The 13,765-nt window shown below is 43.2% G+C and overlaps 1 protein-coding gene across 9 annotated transcripts in view; it reads left to right on the top strand.

Moving 5' to 3' along the window:
* Positions 1-13,765, top strand: part of LOC115205182 (transcription factor COE3) — a 91,734-nt gene that overhangs the window by 53,869 nt on the left and 24,100 nt on the right. For 6 of the 9 annotated variants that reach the window (XM_029770894.1, XM_029770892.1, XM_029770888.1 and 3 more), the window contains exons 7-10: positions 6,399-6,480; positions 6,612-6,729; positions 8,496-8,629; positions 9,127-9,253. In XM_029770894.1, coding sequence (XP_029626754.1) covers positions 6,399-6,480; positions 6,612-6,729; positions 8,496-8,629; positions 9,127-9,253 — 461 coding nt within the window. The remainder of the gene's footprint in view (positions 1-6,398; positions 6,481-6,611; positions 6,730-8,495; positions 8,630-9,126; positions 9,254-13,765) is intronic. The other 3 variants (XM_029770896.1, XM_029770889.1, XM_029770891.1) reach the window with 1 other exon arrangement.

The raw sequence follows: 13,765 nt of genomic DNA, 5'->3' as shown, positions 1-13,765 counted from the left end.
TAGAAGGCATCAAACACGCAAAGCAAATGGTGGGTCAGAATTGGAAACGCGGCAGCTTTTAAAAATACCCCTGCTGAAATATTGATTTCTTATTTTTCTTGCCTAACGTAATAAATGAGAGACTCTGGGAATGGTGAAGGTGTGTGTGTGTGTGAATGTGTCTGTGTGTGTGTGTGTGTGTGTGTGTGTGTGTGTGTGTGTGTGTGTGTGTGTGTGTGTGTGTGTGTGTGTGTGTGTGTGTGTGTGTGTGTGAATGTGTCTGTGTGTATGGAGTCAGGAGGGCCTTGTAATTTGAGCCAGACATAATTGCTTCAGTATAGTGCTGTGGGTGTGGTCCCAGGATGACATCATCTAGAGTGGACCTCAGCTCACATCCGCTGTAATGAAAATGATGCTGAAGTCAGATGCTTATTCCCTGCTCAGCCTCATTCAGCTTTAGTGTACATCATATTATTATATTATCTCAAGCTTTATTCCTTTGAAACAATAATGTTACACAACCGCTTTCATCAGGCGGTTCAATTTTTAGAGGGCCCGCATAGGGATTTCCTATGTCCTTGTTCTTTAATGTATTTTCCCCCTTCCTGGCCTACTGCCGCTTTGTGCAGCTTCTGTGCCAACGTTATTCGTAATGCTATTGTACTTGGGCTAACTGTATGCAGCGTCCCAATAGTCACATCTCCTTTCCCTTATGTTCACAAGGCCTTATAGGCAGTAGGTCTTGAAAGATTAAACCGAGATGCAGTAGTACAGATGTAGGATCTTCATTTGATCACGCTTTTGTTGCTGAGAATTTTCCTGCACTGCAGGAAATGCAACTTGTGGTAAATTTGAGTTTTAAAAAGTTTGTAATTTCCAAATTGTAGACTTTATTTGCCCTAATAAAAAATGTATCAACCCCTACAAAAATGCCCATTAATTATAATTCACATAATAATTCATGTTTTCTGCTGTAGCAAACTGGCTCAAATTAAGATCCTACATCTGTAGACCATCCAGTCCTTACACCTATCAGCGATCACGAAGGAAAGGAGACAAGGACACAACGAGACAAGGAAAGGATGCCTTGAGATGAATGTGGACTCAGCCTAAACTGAGGAAGGTTAGCCCAGCAGGACTATAGCAGCAGTAACTCCTGCCACAGCCACGGTCCCACATTAGAGGCTGGCAGGCCCACACACCCCCTTGTAATTGATTGTAGGGCAGCATAATGAGGTGACGGCTTACAACAGAGACACCGACTCTCTCATTATCTTTACCTACTTTTTAAGAGCAGAAGCGAGACGGCGGGAAAAACTGCCTGGAACTAATAACGGAGCCCTGGCTGTAGATGGACATTCATTATTTATGATGTTTTAATAAGTTCTCGATAGGGAGGGAGGAAGGGGTTGAACGGAAAAGGAGAAGTTACTCCCTGGCTTTCCTCCCTTAGGGATGGATCGAAATTTACAGAATGCTTACTTGGAGAAATATCGGGGAGGGTCATGCTTTTTCAATTTCAGTCAAGGGGAAGGTTTAGTATTGTTTAAATCTAGTCAAGGGGAGGGTCATGTAATTTGTAATTGATGAAATGTAAATATTTCTTAGTGTTTTAGAATGAGTTTTAGAATTACTTTTATTAGGCTATATATCGACGTGTGCCCGATCCTGCCCCTCATCTCTGATTCTCCTCTGGGTGCCCAAAGTCAAGTGCGCCTATATGCTACAGTTGAAGTAGGAAGTTTACATACACCTTAGCCAAATACATTTAAACTCAGTTTTTCACAATTCCTGTCATTTAATCCTAGTCAAAATTCCCTGTCTTAGGTCAGTTAGGATCACCACTTTATTTTAAGAATGTGAAATGTCAGAATAATAGTAGAGAGAATGATCTATTTCAGCTTTTATTTCATCACATTCCCAGTGGGTCAGAAGTTTACATACACTCAATTAGTATTTGGTAGCATTGCCTTTAAATTGTTTAACTTGGGTCAAACATTTTGGGTAGCCTTCCACAAGCTTCCCACAATAAGTTGGGTGAATTTTGGCCCATTCCTCCTGACGGAGCTGATGTAACTGAGTCAGGTTTGTAGGCCTCCTTGCTCGCACACGCTTTTTCAGTTCTGCCCATACATTTCCTATGGGATTGAGGTCAGGGCTTTGTGATGGCCACTCCAATACCTTGACTTTGTTGTCCTTAAGCCATTTTTCCACAACTTTGGAAGTATGCTTGGGGTCATTGTCCAGTTGGAAGACCCAATTGCGACCAAGCTTTAACTTCCTGACTGATGTCTTGAGATGTTGCTTTAATCTATCCACAATTTTCTTTCCTCATGATGCCATCTATTTTGTGAAGTGCACCAATCCCTCCAGCAGCAAAGCACCCCTACAACATGATGCTGCCACCCCCCGTGCTTCACGGTTGGGATGGTGTTCTTCAGCTTGCAAGCCTCCCCCTTATTCCTCCAAACATAACGATGGTCATTATGGCCAAACAGCTTTATTTTTGTTTCATCAGACCAGAGGACATTTTTCCAAAAAGTATGATCTTTGTCCCCATGTGCAGTTGCAAACCGTAGTCTGTCTTTTTTTATGGTGGTTTTGGAGCAGTGGCTTCTTCCTTGCTGAGCGGCCTTTCAGGTTATGTCGATATAGGACTCGTTTTACTGTGGATATAGGTACTTTTGTACCTGTTTCTTCCAGCATCTTCACAAGGTCCTTTGCTGTTGTTCTGGGATTGATTTGCACTTTTTGCACCAAAGTACGTTCATCTCTAGGAGACAGAACGCGTCTCCTTCCTGAGCGGTATGATGGCTGCGTGGTCCCATAGTGTTTATACTTGCGTACTATTGTTTGTACAGATGAACGTGGTACCTTCAGGCGTTTGGAAATTGCTCCCAAGGATGAACCTGACTTGTGGAGGTTAAAAAGGGGATCTTGGCTGATTTATTTTTATTTTTCTCATGATGTCAAGCAAAGAGGCACTGAGTTTGAAGGTAGGCCTTGAAATACACACACAGGTACACCTCCAATTGACTCAAATGATGTCAATTAGCCTATCAGAAGCTTCTAAAGCCATGACATCATTTTCTGGAATTTTCCAAGCTTTTTAAAGGCACAGTCAACTTTGTGTATGTAAACTTCTGACCTACCGGAATTGTAATACAGTGAATGATAAGTGATCTGTCTGTAAACAATTGTTGGAAAAACTACTTGTGTCATGAACAAAGTAGATGTCTTAACCGACTTGCCAAAACAATATGTTTGTTAACAAGAAATGTGTGGAGTGGTTAAAAAACTAGTTTTAATGACTCCAACCTAAGTGTATGTAAACTTCCGACTTCAACTGTAGGTAGGGGTAAAAGTGACTAGGCAATCAGGATAGATAATAAACAGAGTAGCAGCAGCATATGTGAAAGTGTGTCTGTGTGAGTGTGTATGGCATCAATATGCGTGTGTTTGTGTTCATAGTATGTATGAGTGTGTGGGTAGAGTTCAGTGAGTGTGCATACAGCCAGTGCAAGAATGTCAGTGCAAAAAAAATCAATAAGTGGGTCAATGAAAATAGTCCAGGTAGCCATTTGATTAACTGGTCAGCAGTCTTATGGCTTGGGGGTAGAAGCTGTTCGGGAGCCTTTTGGTCCCAGACTTGGCGCTCCGGTAGAGAAGGGTCTATTGGTTCAGGGAGAGGTTGAAAATGTCTGTAAAGAGACACTTGCCAGCTGGTCAGCGCATGTTCTGAGTACGTGTCCTGGTGATCCGTCTGGCCCAGTGGCCTTGTGAATGTTAACCTGTTTAAAGGTCTTACTCACATCGGCTATGGAGAGCGTGTTCACACAGTCGTTCGGAACAGCTGGTGCTCTCATGCATGCTTCAGTGTTGCTTGCCTCAAAGCGAGCATAGAAGGTATTCAGCTCGTTTGGTAGGCTCGCGTCACTGGACAGCTAGCGGTTGGGTTTCCCTTTGTAATCCATGATCGTTTGCAAGCCCTGTCACATCGACGAGCGTCAGAGCCAGTGTAGTAGCATTAGATTTTGGTCCTGTATTTACTCATTGTCTGTTTGATGGTTCGTCGGAGGGCATAATGGAATTTCTTATAAGCGTCCGGGTTAGTGTCCCGCTCCTTGAAAGCGGCAGCTCTAGCCTTTAGCTCAATGCGGATGTTGCCTGTAATCCATGGCTTCTGTTATAGCATAGTATAACATACTATGGAATATTTGAATTTAAATATATGGTAAAACATTGTAAAAAATGTTGATGGGCTCCAGTGCTGAGCGGTGCAGCTGCCAAAAGCCTGAGAGTCATTTTCTCCCACTAACTCTAGTCTCTCCTGATGTGATAATGATGTTTCACCATCATATGTCTCGTATAAAATTCTCTGCCAATTTGGAAGCTAAAACAAATAATCGCTGCAAGTTTCAAGCATGACACTGGTTTCAAAAGGCTTTTCAATGCTCATACTCTTAAAATAGGCCAATGGAACAGGTGTATAGTCATTATATTTCTGATATAATAAAAATTCTGGTGGTTTATAAACAAGGGATTGAATTTGCTCCAAATGTACAGAAATCTATTTCATACATTCAATCTTAGTGAAGTTACCTGTTGAGTTTTCTGATGGGATTGGGTAACCTTTTCAAGTGACAAAATCATTGTGCAGCTGTGAAGTAATACAGTTTACAGCACAAGTTTGGCCTGAAAACTAACCCCTTTCTCTCGCTCCCATTTCTCAAAGTTGAGATCAACATTCAACCTCCGTCCTGTCATCTTCTACAAGCAGCTACTTCCCCCTTTGCTTCCGAGCTGCTATCGCAGAACCATTCCAAAGGGAACCAGGCTTTGATCTGGTGCCGCTTTTCCATGAAGAGACCTGGAATCTTACATTCCTTGTCAACTCCTGCCCAGTGGCAGATGGAGGATCCGGGGCCGTCGAGACATCATCACATGCTCCCCCCTCCACAGACCTCACCCTCATCACTCTATTCCTATTTTTGTGTTTTATTTTTTTCTGTTTTCTTGTCGTTTGGAAAGCTGTGGTGAATCTTAACTCTGAACTGGCTCTACCCAGGGCTTCTAGGAGGGTATGTCCCAGATTCTCTTTTTTTTTTTTTGCAAGTTGGTGTGCTTGCTTGGCTGAGCTCTGCTCTGGTTCAACGCCATTGGAAAAACAGTGTAGCTGTAATATCAGCGTGGCTGGTTGGCTTACCAGGCCCTTGTCTCCAGCTGCGTTTTAATTCAATCCCTATTGATCTATATCTCTCCTCCCAAGGATTCTGATATCATATGAATTGGGCTTGGGGATGGGTTCCCCATGTTATTGTATTCCATTGCCATAAAGGGCATTAGTAGCCTACAGTGCACCCCAGATCCAGTTTCAGTCAATACCGGCTAAATAGAGTAGCAATTTCTTTCTTGTTCAATGTGTCATTACAAAATGGGCATATTTCTTTACGCAACAGGGCTCTTTTGAATTCACACTCCCTCTGTCTTTCTCTCTTTCTATGCTTATCACTGTACAGCCACTCGAGGCGGTTTAGATATATATTTTGATTGAGCAATGAGAAAATCGCTTCGCTCACCACTGTGTGCTTTAAATATATTGTTACTGTCTTGTTAGGGAGAAATCAATGCTCTCTTCAGATAGCAACAATTTATATCTCTCTGAAAGGGCTGCTCTCCACTATAGGAGACTCCCAGCATCCTTTCCACATGAAAGCATTGGACGAGGTTATCCCTTGGTTAATGTGACATGGATGTCTGTGACCTTGCCGGTTGTTAACTGCCCGGATTATTATTGTGATAATGTGGCAATTAAAAAGAAAGCGCTCCATCAAAATAGGGGGCTTATGGTCCAGAAGATGGATGTTCGGAGATTACATGGCAGTGGCATTAAGACGGCAATCCATTTTTACTGTATGGCTGGGAATCTTAGCGCCAACGACTGGGTTATTACGGCCCATCCTCATTGATATCCATTCCCAATCAATACCCCTCTGTTGCCGTAAAAACAGTCAATTAACACATGGGAGAAAGGATTGGACATAAAGAAGGTCAAATCAAAAGCCAACCCTAATGAGACACCATGAGTCTGGAGGGAGAAGGAGTGTCTTTTTGGGTTTATTTGGAAAAAAATGAAGAAAATGATTGGTTAAAAAAAATTCAAATAATTCTAGATTTTATTCAAGTGTTTTGAAATGTTTACTGAGCGAGATGTCCTTAGTTTGATTTTGAACACGAATAGCAAATAAAAAGCATGGTTGCATTTGATTGTATTAACTATTTTTCTCCCAGCATGCATCATATTGAAAATTGCATCAACATTCAAATGTGATTAACTGTTTTCAGTGTTTGAATAAAACCTCTTGATGAAACAGAGTTCTAATGTTGTATGTATGTTTTTTTTAATTTTGTGTTTACAGATTCTTCCTGAAGTTCTTCCTCAAGTGCAATCAGAATTGTTTGAAAAATGCAGGGAACCCACGAGACATGAGAAGGTTTCAGGTAAGGCCATATTTATTGTTAAACCTGCCACTATAGTTCCACACAAAATACATTTTCTCATTCTGCTCACAACGCAGGTGGAAGAATTGAAAACAATAGTATATCGTTAAGATTCTCTGTTTATCCCACAGGTGGTGGTCTCCACTACGGTGAACGTGGATGGCCATGTCCTTGCTGTCTCTGACAACATGTTTGTCCACAACAACTCCAAACATGGCAGGAGGGCCCGACGCCTGGACCCCTCTGAAGGTACAACTACCTCACACTTACAGACAACATGACACTTTGGCTGTGGTGAAAATAATGGTGCCCTATTTTATTTTGCCCCGCTGAACAACCGACTTTTAATTACATCTTCCTCTTTATTGGACTAAATGAATCCATATCCTTATCCTTATGTCTGGAAAAGAATGATGACATCCTCTTTGAAGCTTTTATTACCAAAGCCCTAAAAAAAAACACCCCAGAATCACGTTGTAAAATCTACCTCACTGTGTCGTTTGCGGTTATGACGTAACATGGTGCCATATTGTAAGAAAGAATAGTACTCTTGTTCTTACCGGCAATATTAAAACATTGTCCCCTACCTGCCTAGTGACCACACGGCCTAGCACCTGGCTAGGCACAGTGAAACAGTTTAAACTTATCGCTTTGAACTAACTTCTTCCAAGTTTCTGAGTTGAAAAATGACAAGAGCATTGGGATACACTGGATGAACAGCATTCATAGAAACACTGTGAGAGAGAGTCACATGGGGTGGTCACCACTGACAGCAACAAAGCAGAGCAGTACAGTGCCATTGTGTGACTGGAGTCAGAGCGCCATTGTCTCCCTATGCAGACTCGAGAAGGCTATCGCTGAAGTCAAGGCCCTAGTGAGGGAGTCTCACCGTCTTTCATCTCAGACAGATTGGGATGTTTTCAGAGGCGATAAAGCCAACATCTGCTCCTGTCTTTGTTCCACCCCCCCTAAGGCCCCCCCCCTCGATAAACGTACAAAGTTTCCACAGTCTGCTTCACAACATTGTGTTTTATTCATTTGTGAGAGTCCCCCCATTTGACTGTGTGCTTACTGCTGTGACAGAGGGAAATTAAAAGCGATGACAGTAGACTACCAAGGAAAAGCCTCTTCTCCAACAACACCCTAAAAAACAACAGTTAAACGGTATGAGAGACTCTGTCATACGGTACCCCATTGGAGGAAGCACAGTGCGTTCATTTATAATCTACCGGCTTCAATTGTCATTCAATCCTTAAAGGTCTGTTTCCCATGCCTCCTCTTTCGGGATCATCTTTACATTTGAGAAGGCTATACAGTTCCACCACTCCAGGGCACAGTTAGTTAGCATGACTACCTTTACACCATGGAGCAGTAGGCCTATGATATTCAACTCATCCTAATATCAATTGGATTGGCATCGGTCTCTGACAGACATACGATCTGCTTGCAGACTTGTGTGGCAAATGTATCCCACCTCCACCACAAGCCACAGTCATTATTTTGATCACTTGCCTCGTTCCCCTTTTTGCAGTGCAGTGGCTGTTTTGGCCAGATATCCTGTAGACAGGACCTGTTAGTCTGTCTCCGTTCTGCTATGCCTACACACAGTCTGGTCAGGCAGGAGACACTGTAATGTTTCTGTTGTGCCTACACACAGTCTGGTCAGGCAGGAGACACTGTAATGTTTCTGTTGAGCTTATTGATCCTCCGCCATCAAAAAAAAATAAAATCATAACTCTGCATTTTTGATGACTGAACTAATTGACATCGTAGACGGCAGGACCATATGCAATTAGACATCTGTTTGGGGAAGAAACACACCAATTGTATGTCATTTGTTAATGCTACCCTTGCATTTTATTAGTCATATTGCAACCCGACAGTGACTTAACATTCCTCTGAGCATATAACACATTTTTGGCCCAAAAGTGTAACCACTCCGTTTGTCAAGTTGGGGGATTTAACGGTCCTGGTAAGTAGAAGTCATACCCGTTCCGCTGTCTGTGTTTCCGAAGCAGCTACGCCCTGCATCAAAGCCATCAGCCCGAGTGAGGGGTGGACGACCGGAGGAGCCACTGTCATAATCATCGGAGACAACTTCTTTGACGGACTGCAGGTGGTCTTCGGCACTATGCTGGTCTGGAGTGAGGTGGGTCCAGATACACACACAACACACACACACACACACGGAGGCCAGGTGAAGAAACTCAAGAGTAAGACGCGGTGCATAACGCAGGGCATAAAATATTGAAATATGTCCAGGGTGCTTCAGAGACGACAGGGGCTGCCTCAGTGCTACTCTGTTAGTCAGGCAGATGCCTCCACGCCACACAGTCTCTATCTGGAAATCTTTACACATAGTTCATGACAGTTCATCGGTGTGTATTCGGTTGGGTTCACCGTGATTCATCGTTTGGCCATATGTACTGACTGAACTGGAAGTTGCGCCAGATATTATTGTCTTCTAAACTACTTTTAAAATGATACAATTTGAATTTGCTAGACAAAGTTGTGGATGATGCTGTAAATGCACCTTCGAGATCAAACTAAGACTACGTACGTCTATTGTATAGTAAGAAATGACCATACCTCCCACAGTGCACTGCTCTTAGCGTTTAAACGAGCGTGCGTGTTGATGTGTTCCAGCTAATCACGCCCCACGCCATCCGGGTCCAGACGCCCCCTCGCCACATCCCAGGGGTCGTGGAGGTCACGCTCTCTTACAAATCCAAGCAGTTCTGCAAAGGGGCGCCAGGACGCTTTGTCTACACCGGTAAGATCACTGTTCCTTCCTTTTATCTGTTTTACCCTCTCTCTATATCTCTCTGCTTCCTCCTCTCCTCCCCTTTAAAGCACTTTGGTATCACTTCATCTGAAGGTCTGTTTTTATTAACATTAGTATATAGGTTAACCATTATATTGAGTTTAAAAAATGGGCATTGGGACTGTCACTTCCTATAGGGTTTATTGTTCTCCATACTATATATTATCATACATATAGTGGTGGCTCCATTCCCCGTCCTCCTCTGTCCTTTCAAGGTGGTAAACATCTTCCCTTGTGCAAGGGCATTGAGTCCTACCCTTCTTTTTGCTGGAGCTTTTCCCCAGGTTATCCTTCAAGCCTTTGTCTGATGTCCAGACTTTTAATGCCGGGGCGTGACTGCCACCAGAATGGAGTATCGCTCCCTTAAATCAGTGCTTTACTATTCCCGATTATTCCATCGGAATATCCAGATGCCATTCAAAGTAGCAGAAAGGTCAGATGGATGGCTGTTTAGTGTGATAAGTAAATGTCACTGTGTTGCCGATGAAAGAGGGGACTGTGTTAAGGCTTTCTGTTAAGCACAGGTTTATCGCTGCAGCCTTCTCCCCTCTGTTCAAAGCACCGCTTAGTTCCCATGCAAGTGTGAGCGAAGCAAATAGACAACTTCACAATGGGCCGTCCAACCCAGCTTACGGTTCCTTTTGCAATGCTAATATCTGATTCCATTTGACGATATGACTGACTACTGCTCGGTGTATTGCTTTTATGGACGTGTGTGGTGAATAGAGTCCTCCTGTTATCTCGTCCTGTACGTCTATTAGGCCGTGGGACGGGTTCTGTAGAGCAAAAATGTGTTGTGGATCCCTGGAAGGAGTTGTAATACTTTATGTGGTCACCGAAGTACTCAAATGTGGTGAGCATTTTATGATTTGAAGTCGATAAAAATGGAAAACAAAAACTATTTGACTTGATTGATAGCAAATCAACAAAGCTGTATTTCCCTAGTGGTGAATCCATTCCTAACACAGACAGGTGCCTGCATCATAATATTGTAAAAAAAATGCTCATTAGTCTCTAGTTCTTCTCTCCAGATTGAGACCCATATTGTGCACACATCAACATTTAATCTGATTTACACATACATATTTCAAGATTGTCTGTGTGCATTTCTGGAGCGTGTTTATTGTGCCAGGAGTGTCTTCTTCATGAATGCAAAATGAGGCAAGCTTTTAAATCCTAAATAGGCAAGCTTGTGTATAATTGAACAGGAAAGAGAATGCATCCAGGCTCAATGATGTCATTTCCTCTGGGGAACTTCCAGATGCCCAAGTGAGCTCGTCTTTCAGTGCGTCCCCTCCCAAAAACATAGCCCTCTCCTATCAAACAGCGTTGAATAGCGTAGCAAATCAGTCGAGTTGTAGAGACGACATACCAAAGGTTTTCACCAATTTAACACATTATTTTGTTTGATATCATGCCAAAAAAGAGGGAGCGTTCCACACGTTGTGTTATGACAGAGGTACATATGGATCGAAATGTTTTATTCCTTTAAACTCAGCCGAGGGAGAATGAAGAGACCTAGATAAGTTCCCCTCTTTCTCTTTCTTCCCTCTATAGCAGAGAACGGTGTCTCCAGGTTTTGATCCTAGGCTTTAAAACTGTTGCCATGGGCTAGAATGGCAATACAATGAACCTGAGCGAATTGCGCTCCTAGGGCCACTCCACTGTTACCTGACACTTTCTATGTGACTGCAGCTTATCTACAATACAGAGACATACAGGACTATGTTGACTCTGTCACTGCCTTAATATGTCTGGGTCCACATTGACTTATGAGACAGTGAGAGATTGGTCTCCTTGATATTGGAACTAAAGAGTTGGGTCTGGTGTCTAGACAGATATTATAGGTGCTGGTTTCTCCTATAACCAAACAGACAGACAGACCAGTGGCTTCTTGGATTGTTTGCCCTCCAGTCAGAATCATTAATTTGAGCCTTCTCTTGTGCAGTACTTGAAATCCATATCTCACACACATGATATCCAAATACAAATGTGATGGTTTCTCTCCCACACACTTCTTTCTCCTTTTTATTCATGCATCTTCCTCTTATTGCCAACTGCACATCTCCATCTTCCCCCTCTCTCTCCATCTCCTCCTTTACCCTTTCTTTCCCTAGCCTCCCTCTCCCTCTCTGCCCCCTCTCTCCTCTCCTCCCTCCCTCCCCCGGACTTCCAGTCTCTCTCAGGGGTTGTATATCCCCAGGTGCAGCTCGAGGAGGGGAGGGTGAAATTAATGAGGGGAGCCTGGAGGTATTGACTTTCCTGGGAAAACACAGCTCTCTAAAAATCAGTGGCCAAGTACTGCAATAACTCAGCACCCATCGATTCCCCTTCCCCATAGGCCACATTGATCTATGCATTACAAGCACTGAGGCTGGCAGCATGGATCCACCACCACCACCCCACTAAATACTGGAATGATGATACTGCTACTATTACCTTCACTGCTGTTACTGGACCATCATTACTACTACTACTACTACTACCACTATCATTACTACTACTACTACCACTATCATTACTACTACTACTACTACTACTACTACTACTACCACTATCATTACTACTACTACTACCACTATCATTACTACTACTACTACTACTACTACTACTACCACTATCATTACTACTACTACTACCACTATCATTACTACTACTACTACTACTACCACTATCATTACTACTACTACTACCACTATCATTACTACTACTACTACTACTACCACTATCATTACTACTACTACTACCACTATCATTACTACTACTACTACTACTACTACTACCACTATCATTACTACTACTACTACTACTACTACTACCACTATCATTACTACTACTACTACTACTACCACTATCATTACTACTACTACTACTACTACTACTACCACTATCATTACTACTACTACTACTACCACCACTATCATTAGTACTACTACTACTACTTTCTAGTACTACTACTACTACTACTACTACTACTACTACCACTATCATTACTACTACTACTACTACTACTACTACTACTACTACAACTATCATTACTACTACTACTACTACTACTACTTTCTAGTACTACTATCTAGTACTGCTACCACTACTCGTGGAAATTGTACTATTTTTAATAGTGTTACTAATTCCTCTGCCATAATGGATGATAATATTCATAGGACGTGAATACCATCATTCATGGATGGCAGTGTAGTGTACAACACACGCGCTGTGCCGGATCCATTTCATGGAGTGATGCATGGTTTGAGTCTGTGACTACTATTTCACTAGCCTGGGGGGCAGCAGCCTCAGGGGGTTCTCGTGGCAAGCCTCATCTTGTCCAAATCCCCCCAAACAACAAAACACATCTGTCTAGAGGGAGAGGACGTGTGACCCAGAGGTTGGGTGTTAGAGTGAAGGGGTGTGAGAAGCCAGTCCAAGCTACATAGCCTTTTACTTGGGTTAATCTGACGTGTGGCAATCCAGTGCTGGTTCGGATGAGGTTATTCGGAAAGAAGAATGCAGCCAATGGCAGAGACGGCTAGCAGGAGCTGCTGTTGGGACCTGGTTGTTGTGTGGCGTGAAAGGAGACCTGGCGCCCTGGCGGCCACTACCTCCCAGGCTAAACCCTTAAGAGGTTTTCAGCATGGGCAGTCGCTGTTTTCTCTCAGGGCATATTGCCTTGGAGTTGGGCAGGCCCAGTGTTCCTATCACAGTGAGGAGAAAAACAATGGTCCACTCTGTACTGTACCTTACTTCCCTCTCTCGCTCTCTCTCTCTCACACACAGGGGCTGGCCACATGGAACACATTAGCAAAATGTTCCATACAGTATGCTGAAGGTCTTGTGAACATGTGACAAAGGAGCGAGAATTATACCTCGGCTTCTCCGTAGTGTCGAATTTGAGCCTCTGTAAAATATTTGACTTACTCGACGTGGTGTGTTGGTCCTTCCCAGCCCTGTCGGCGATCTCTTTTTGTAGCACTGTACGCTGACTAATTGACTACTGCACTTTTATTGTTCCAATACTCTCACTGTAACACATGGAGGTAATTATGCGTAAGCATGCGTGGTATCAACTTGCGTGCAGTGTAGGAAGAAAAATGAACACTTTTACACAATCATGTGTTAATTGTTTCCCAGATTTCCGTCATTGTTGCACAGTAGATTTCCCCACGATTGAGCATACATACCCCCCCCCACCCTGTACACCTACAGTATTGCACTGAACCACGGTCGGATCAAACATTTAGTTTCTTCACGTAGACACAGAAGAACATCACATCGATGGTTGTCCTCTAGAGCACGGAGAGAAGTGGAGGTGACAGCAAAACAACCACTCCCTTCTGTTGCCTCTCTCGTCTCCTGTGAGATCTGAGAATGACGCAACCCCTGTGATTAGCATGTGCATCCGCTTCAGCGGGGAGATATGTTAATCAGCTGGTGAATAATTACCTCCTTGGTGCCTTGATTAGA

The sequence above is a fragment of the Salmo trutta genome, chromosome 13 (genome assembly GCF_901001165.1).
Source record: "Salmo trutta chromosome 13, fSalTru1.1, whole genome shotgun sequence".
In the NCBI taxonomy this organism is placed as follows: domain Eukaryota; kingdom Metazoa; phylum Chordata; class Actinopteri; order Salmoniformes; family Salmonidae; genus Salmo; species Salmo trutta.
This window is presented reverse-complemented; position numbering and strand designations above follow the sequence as displayed.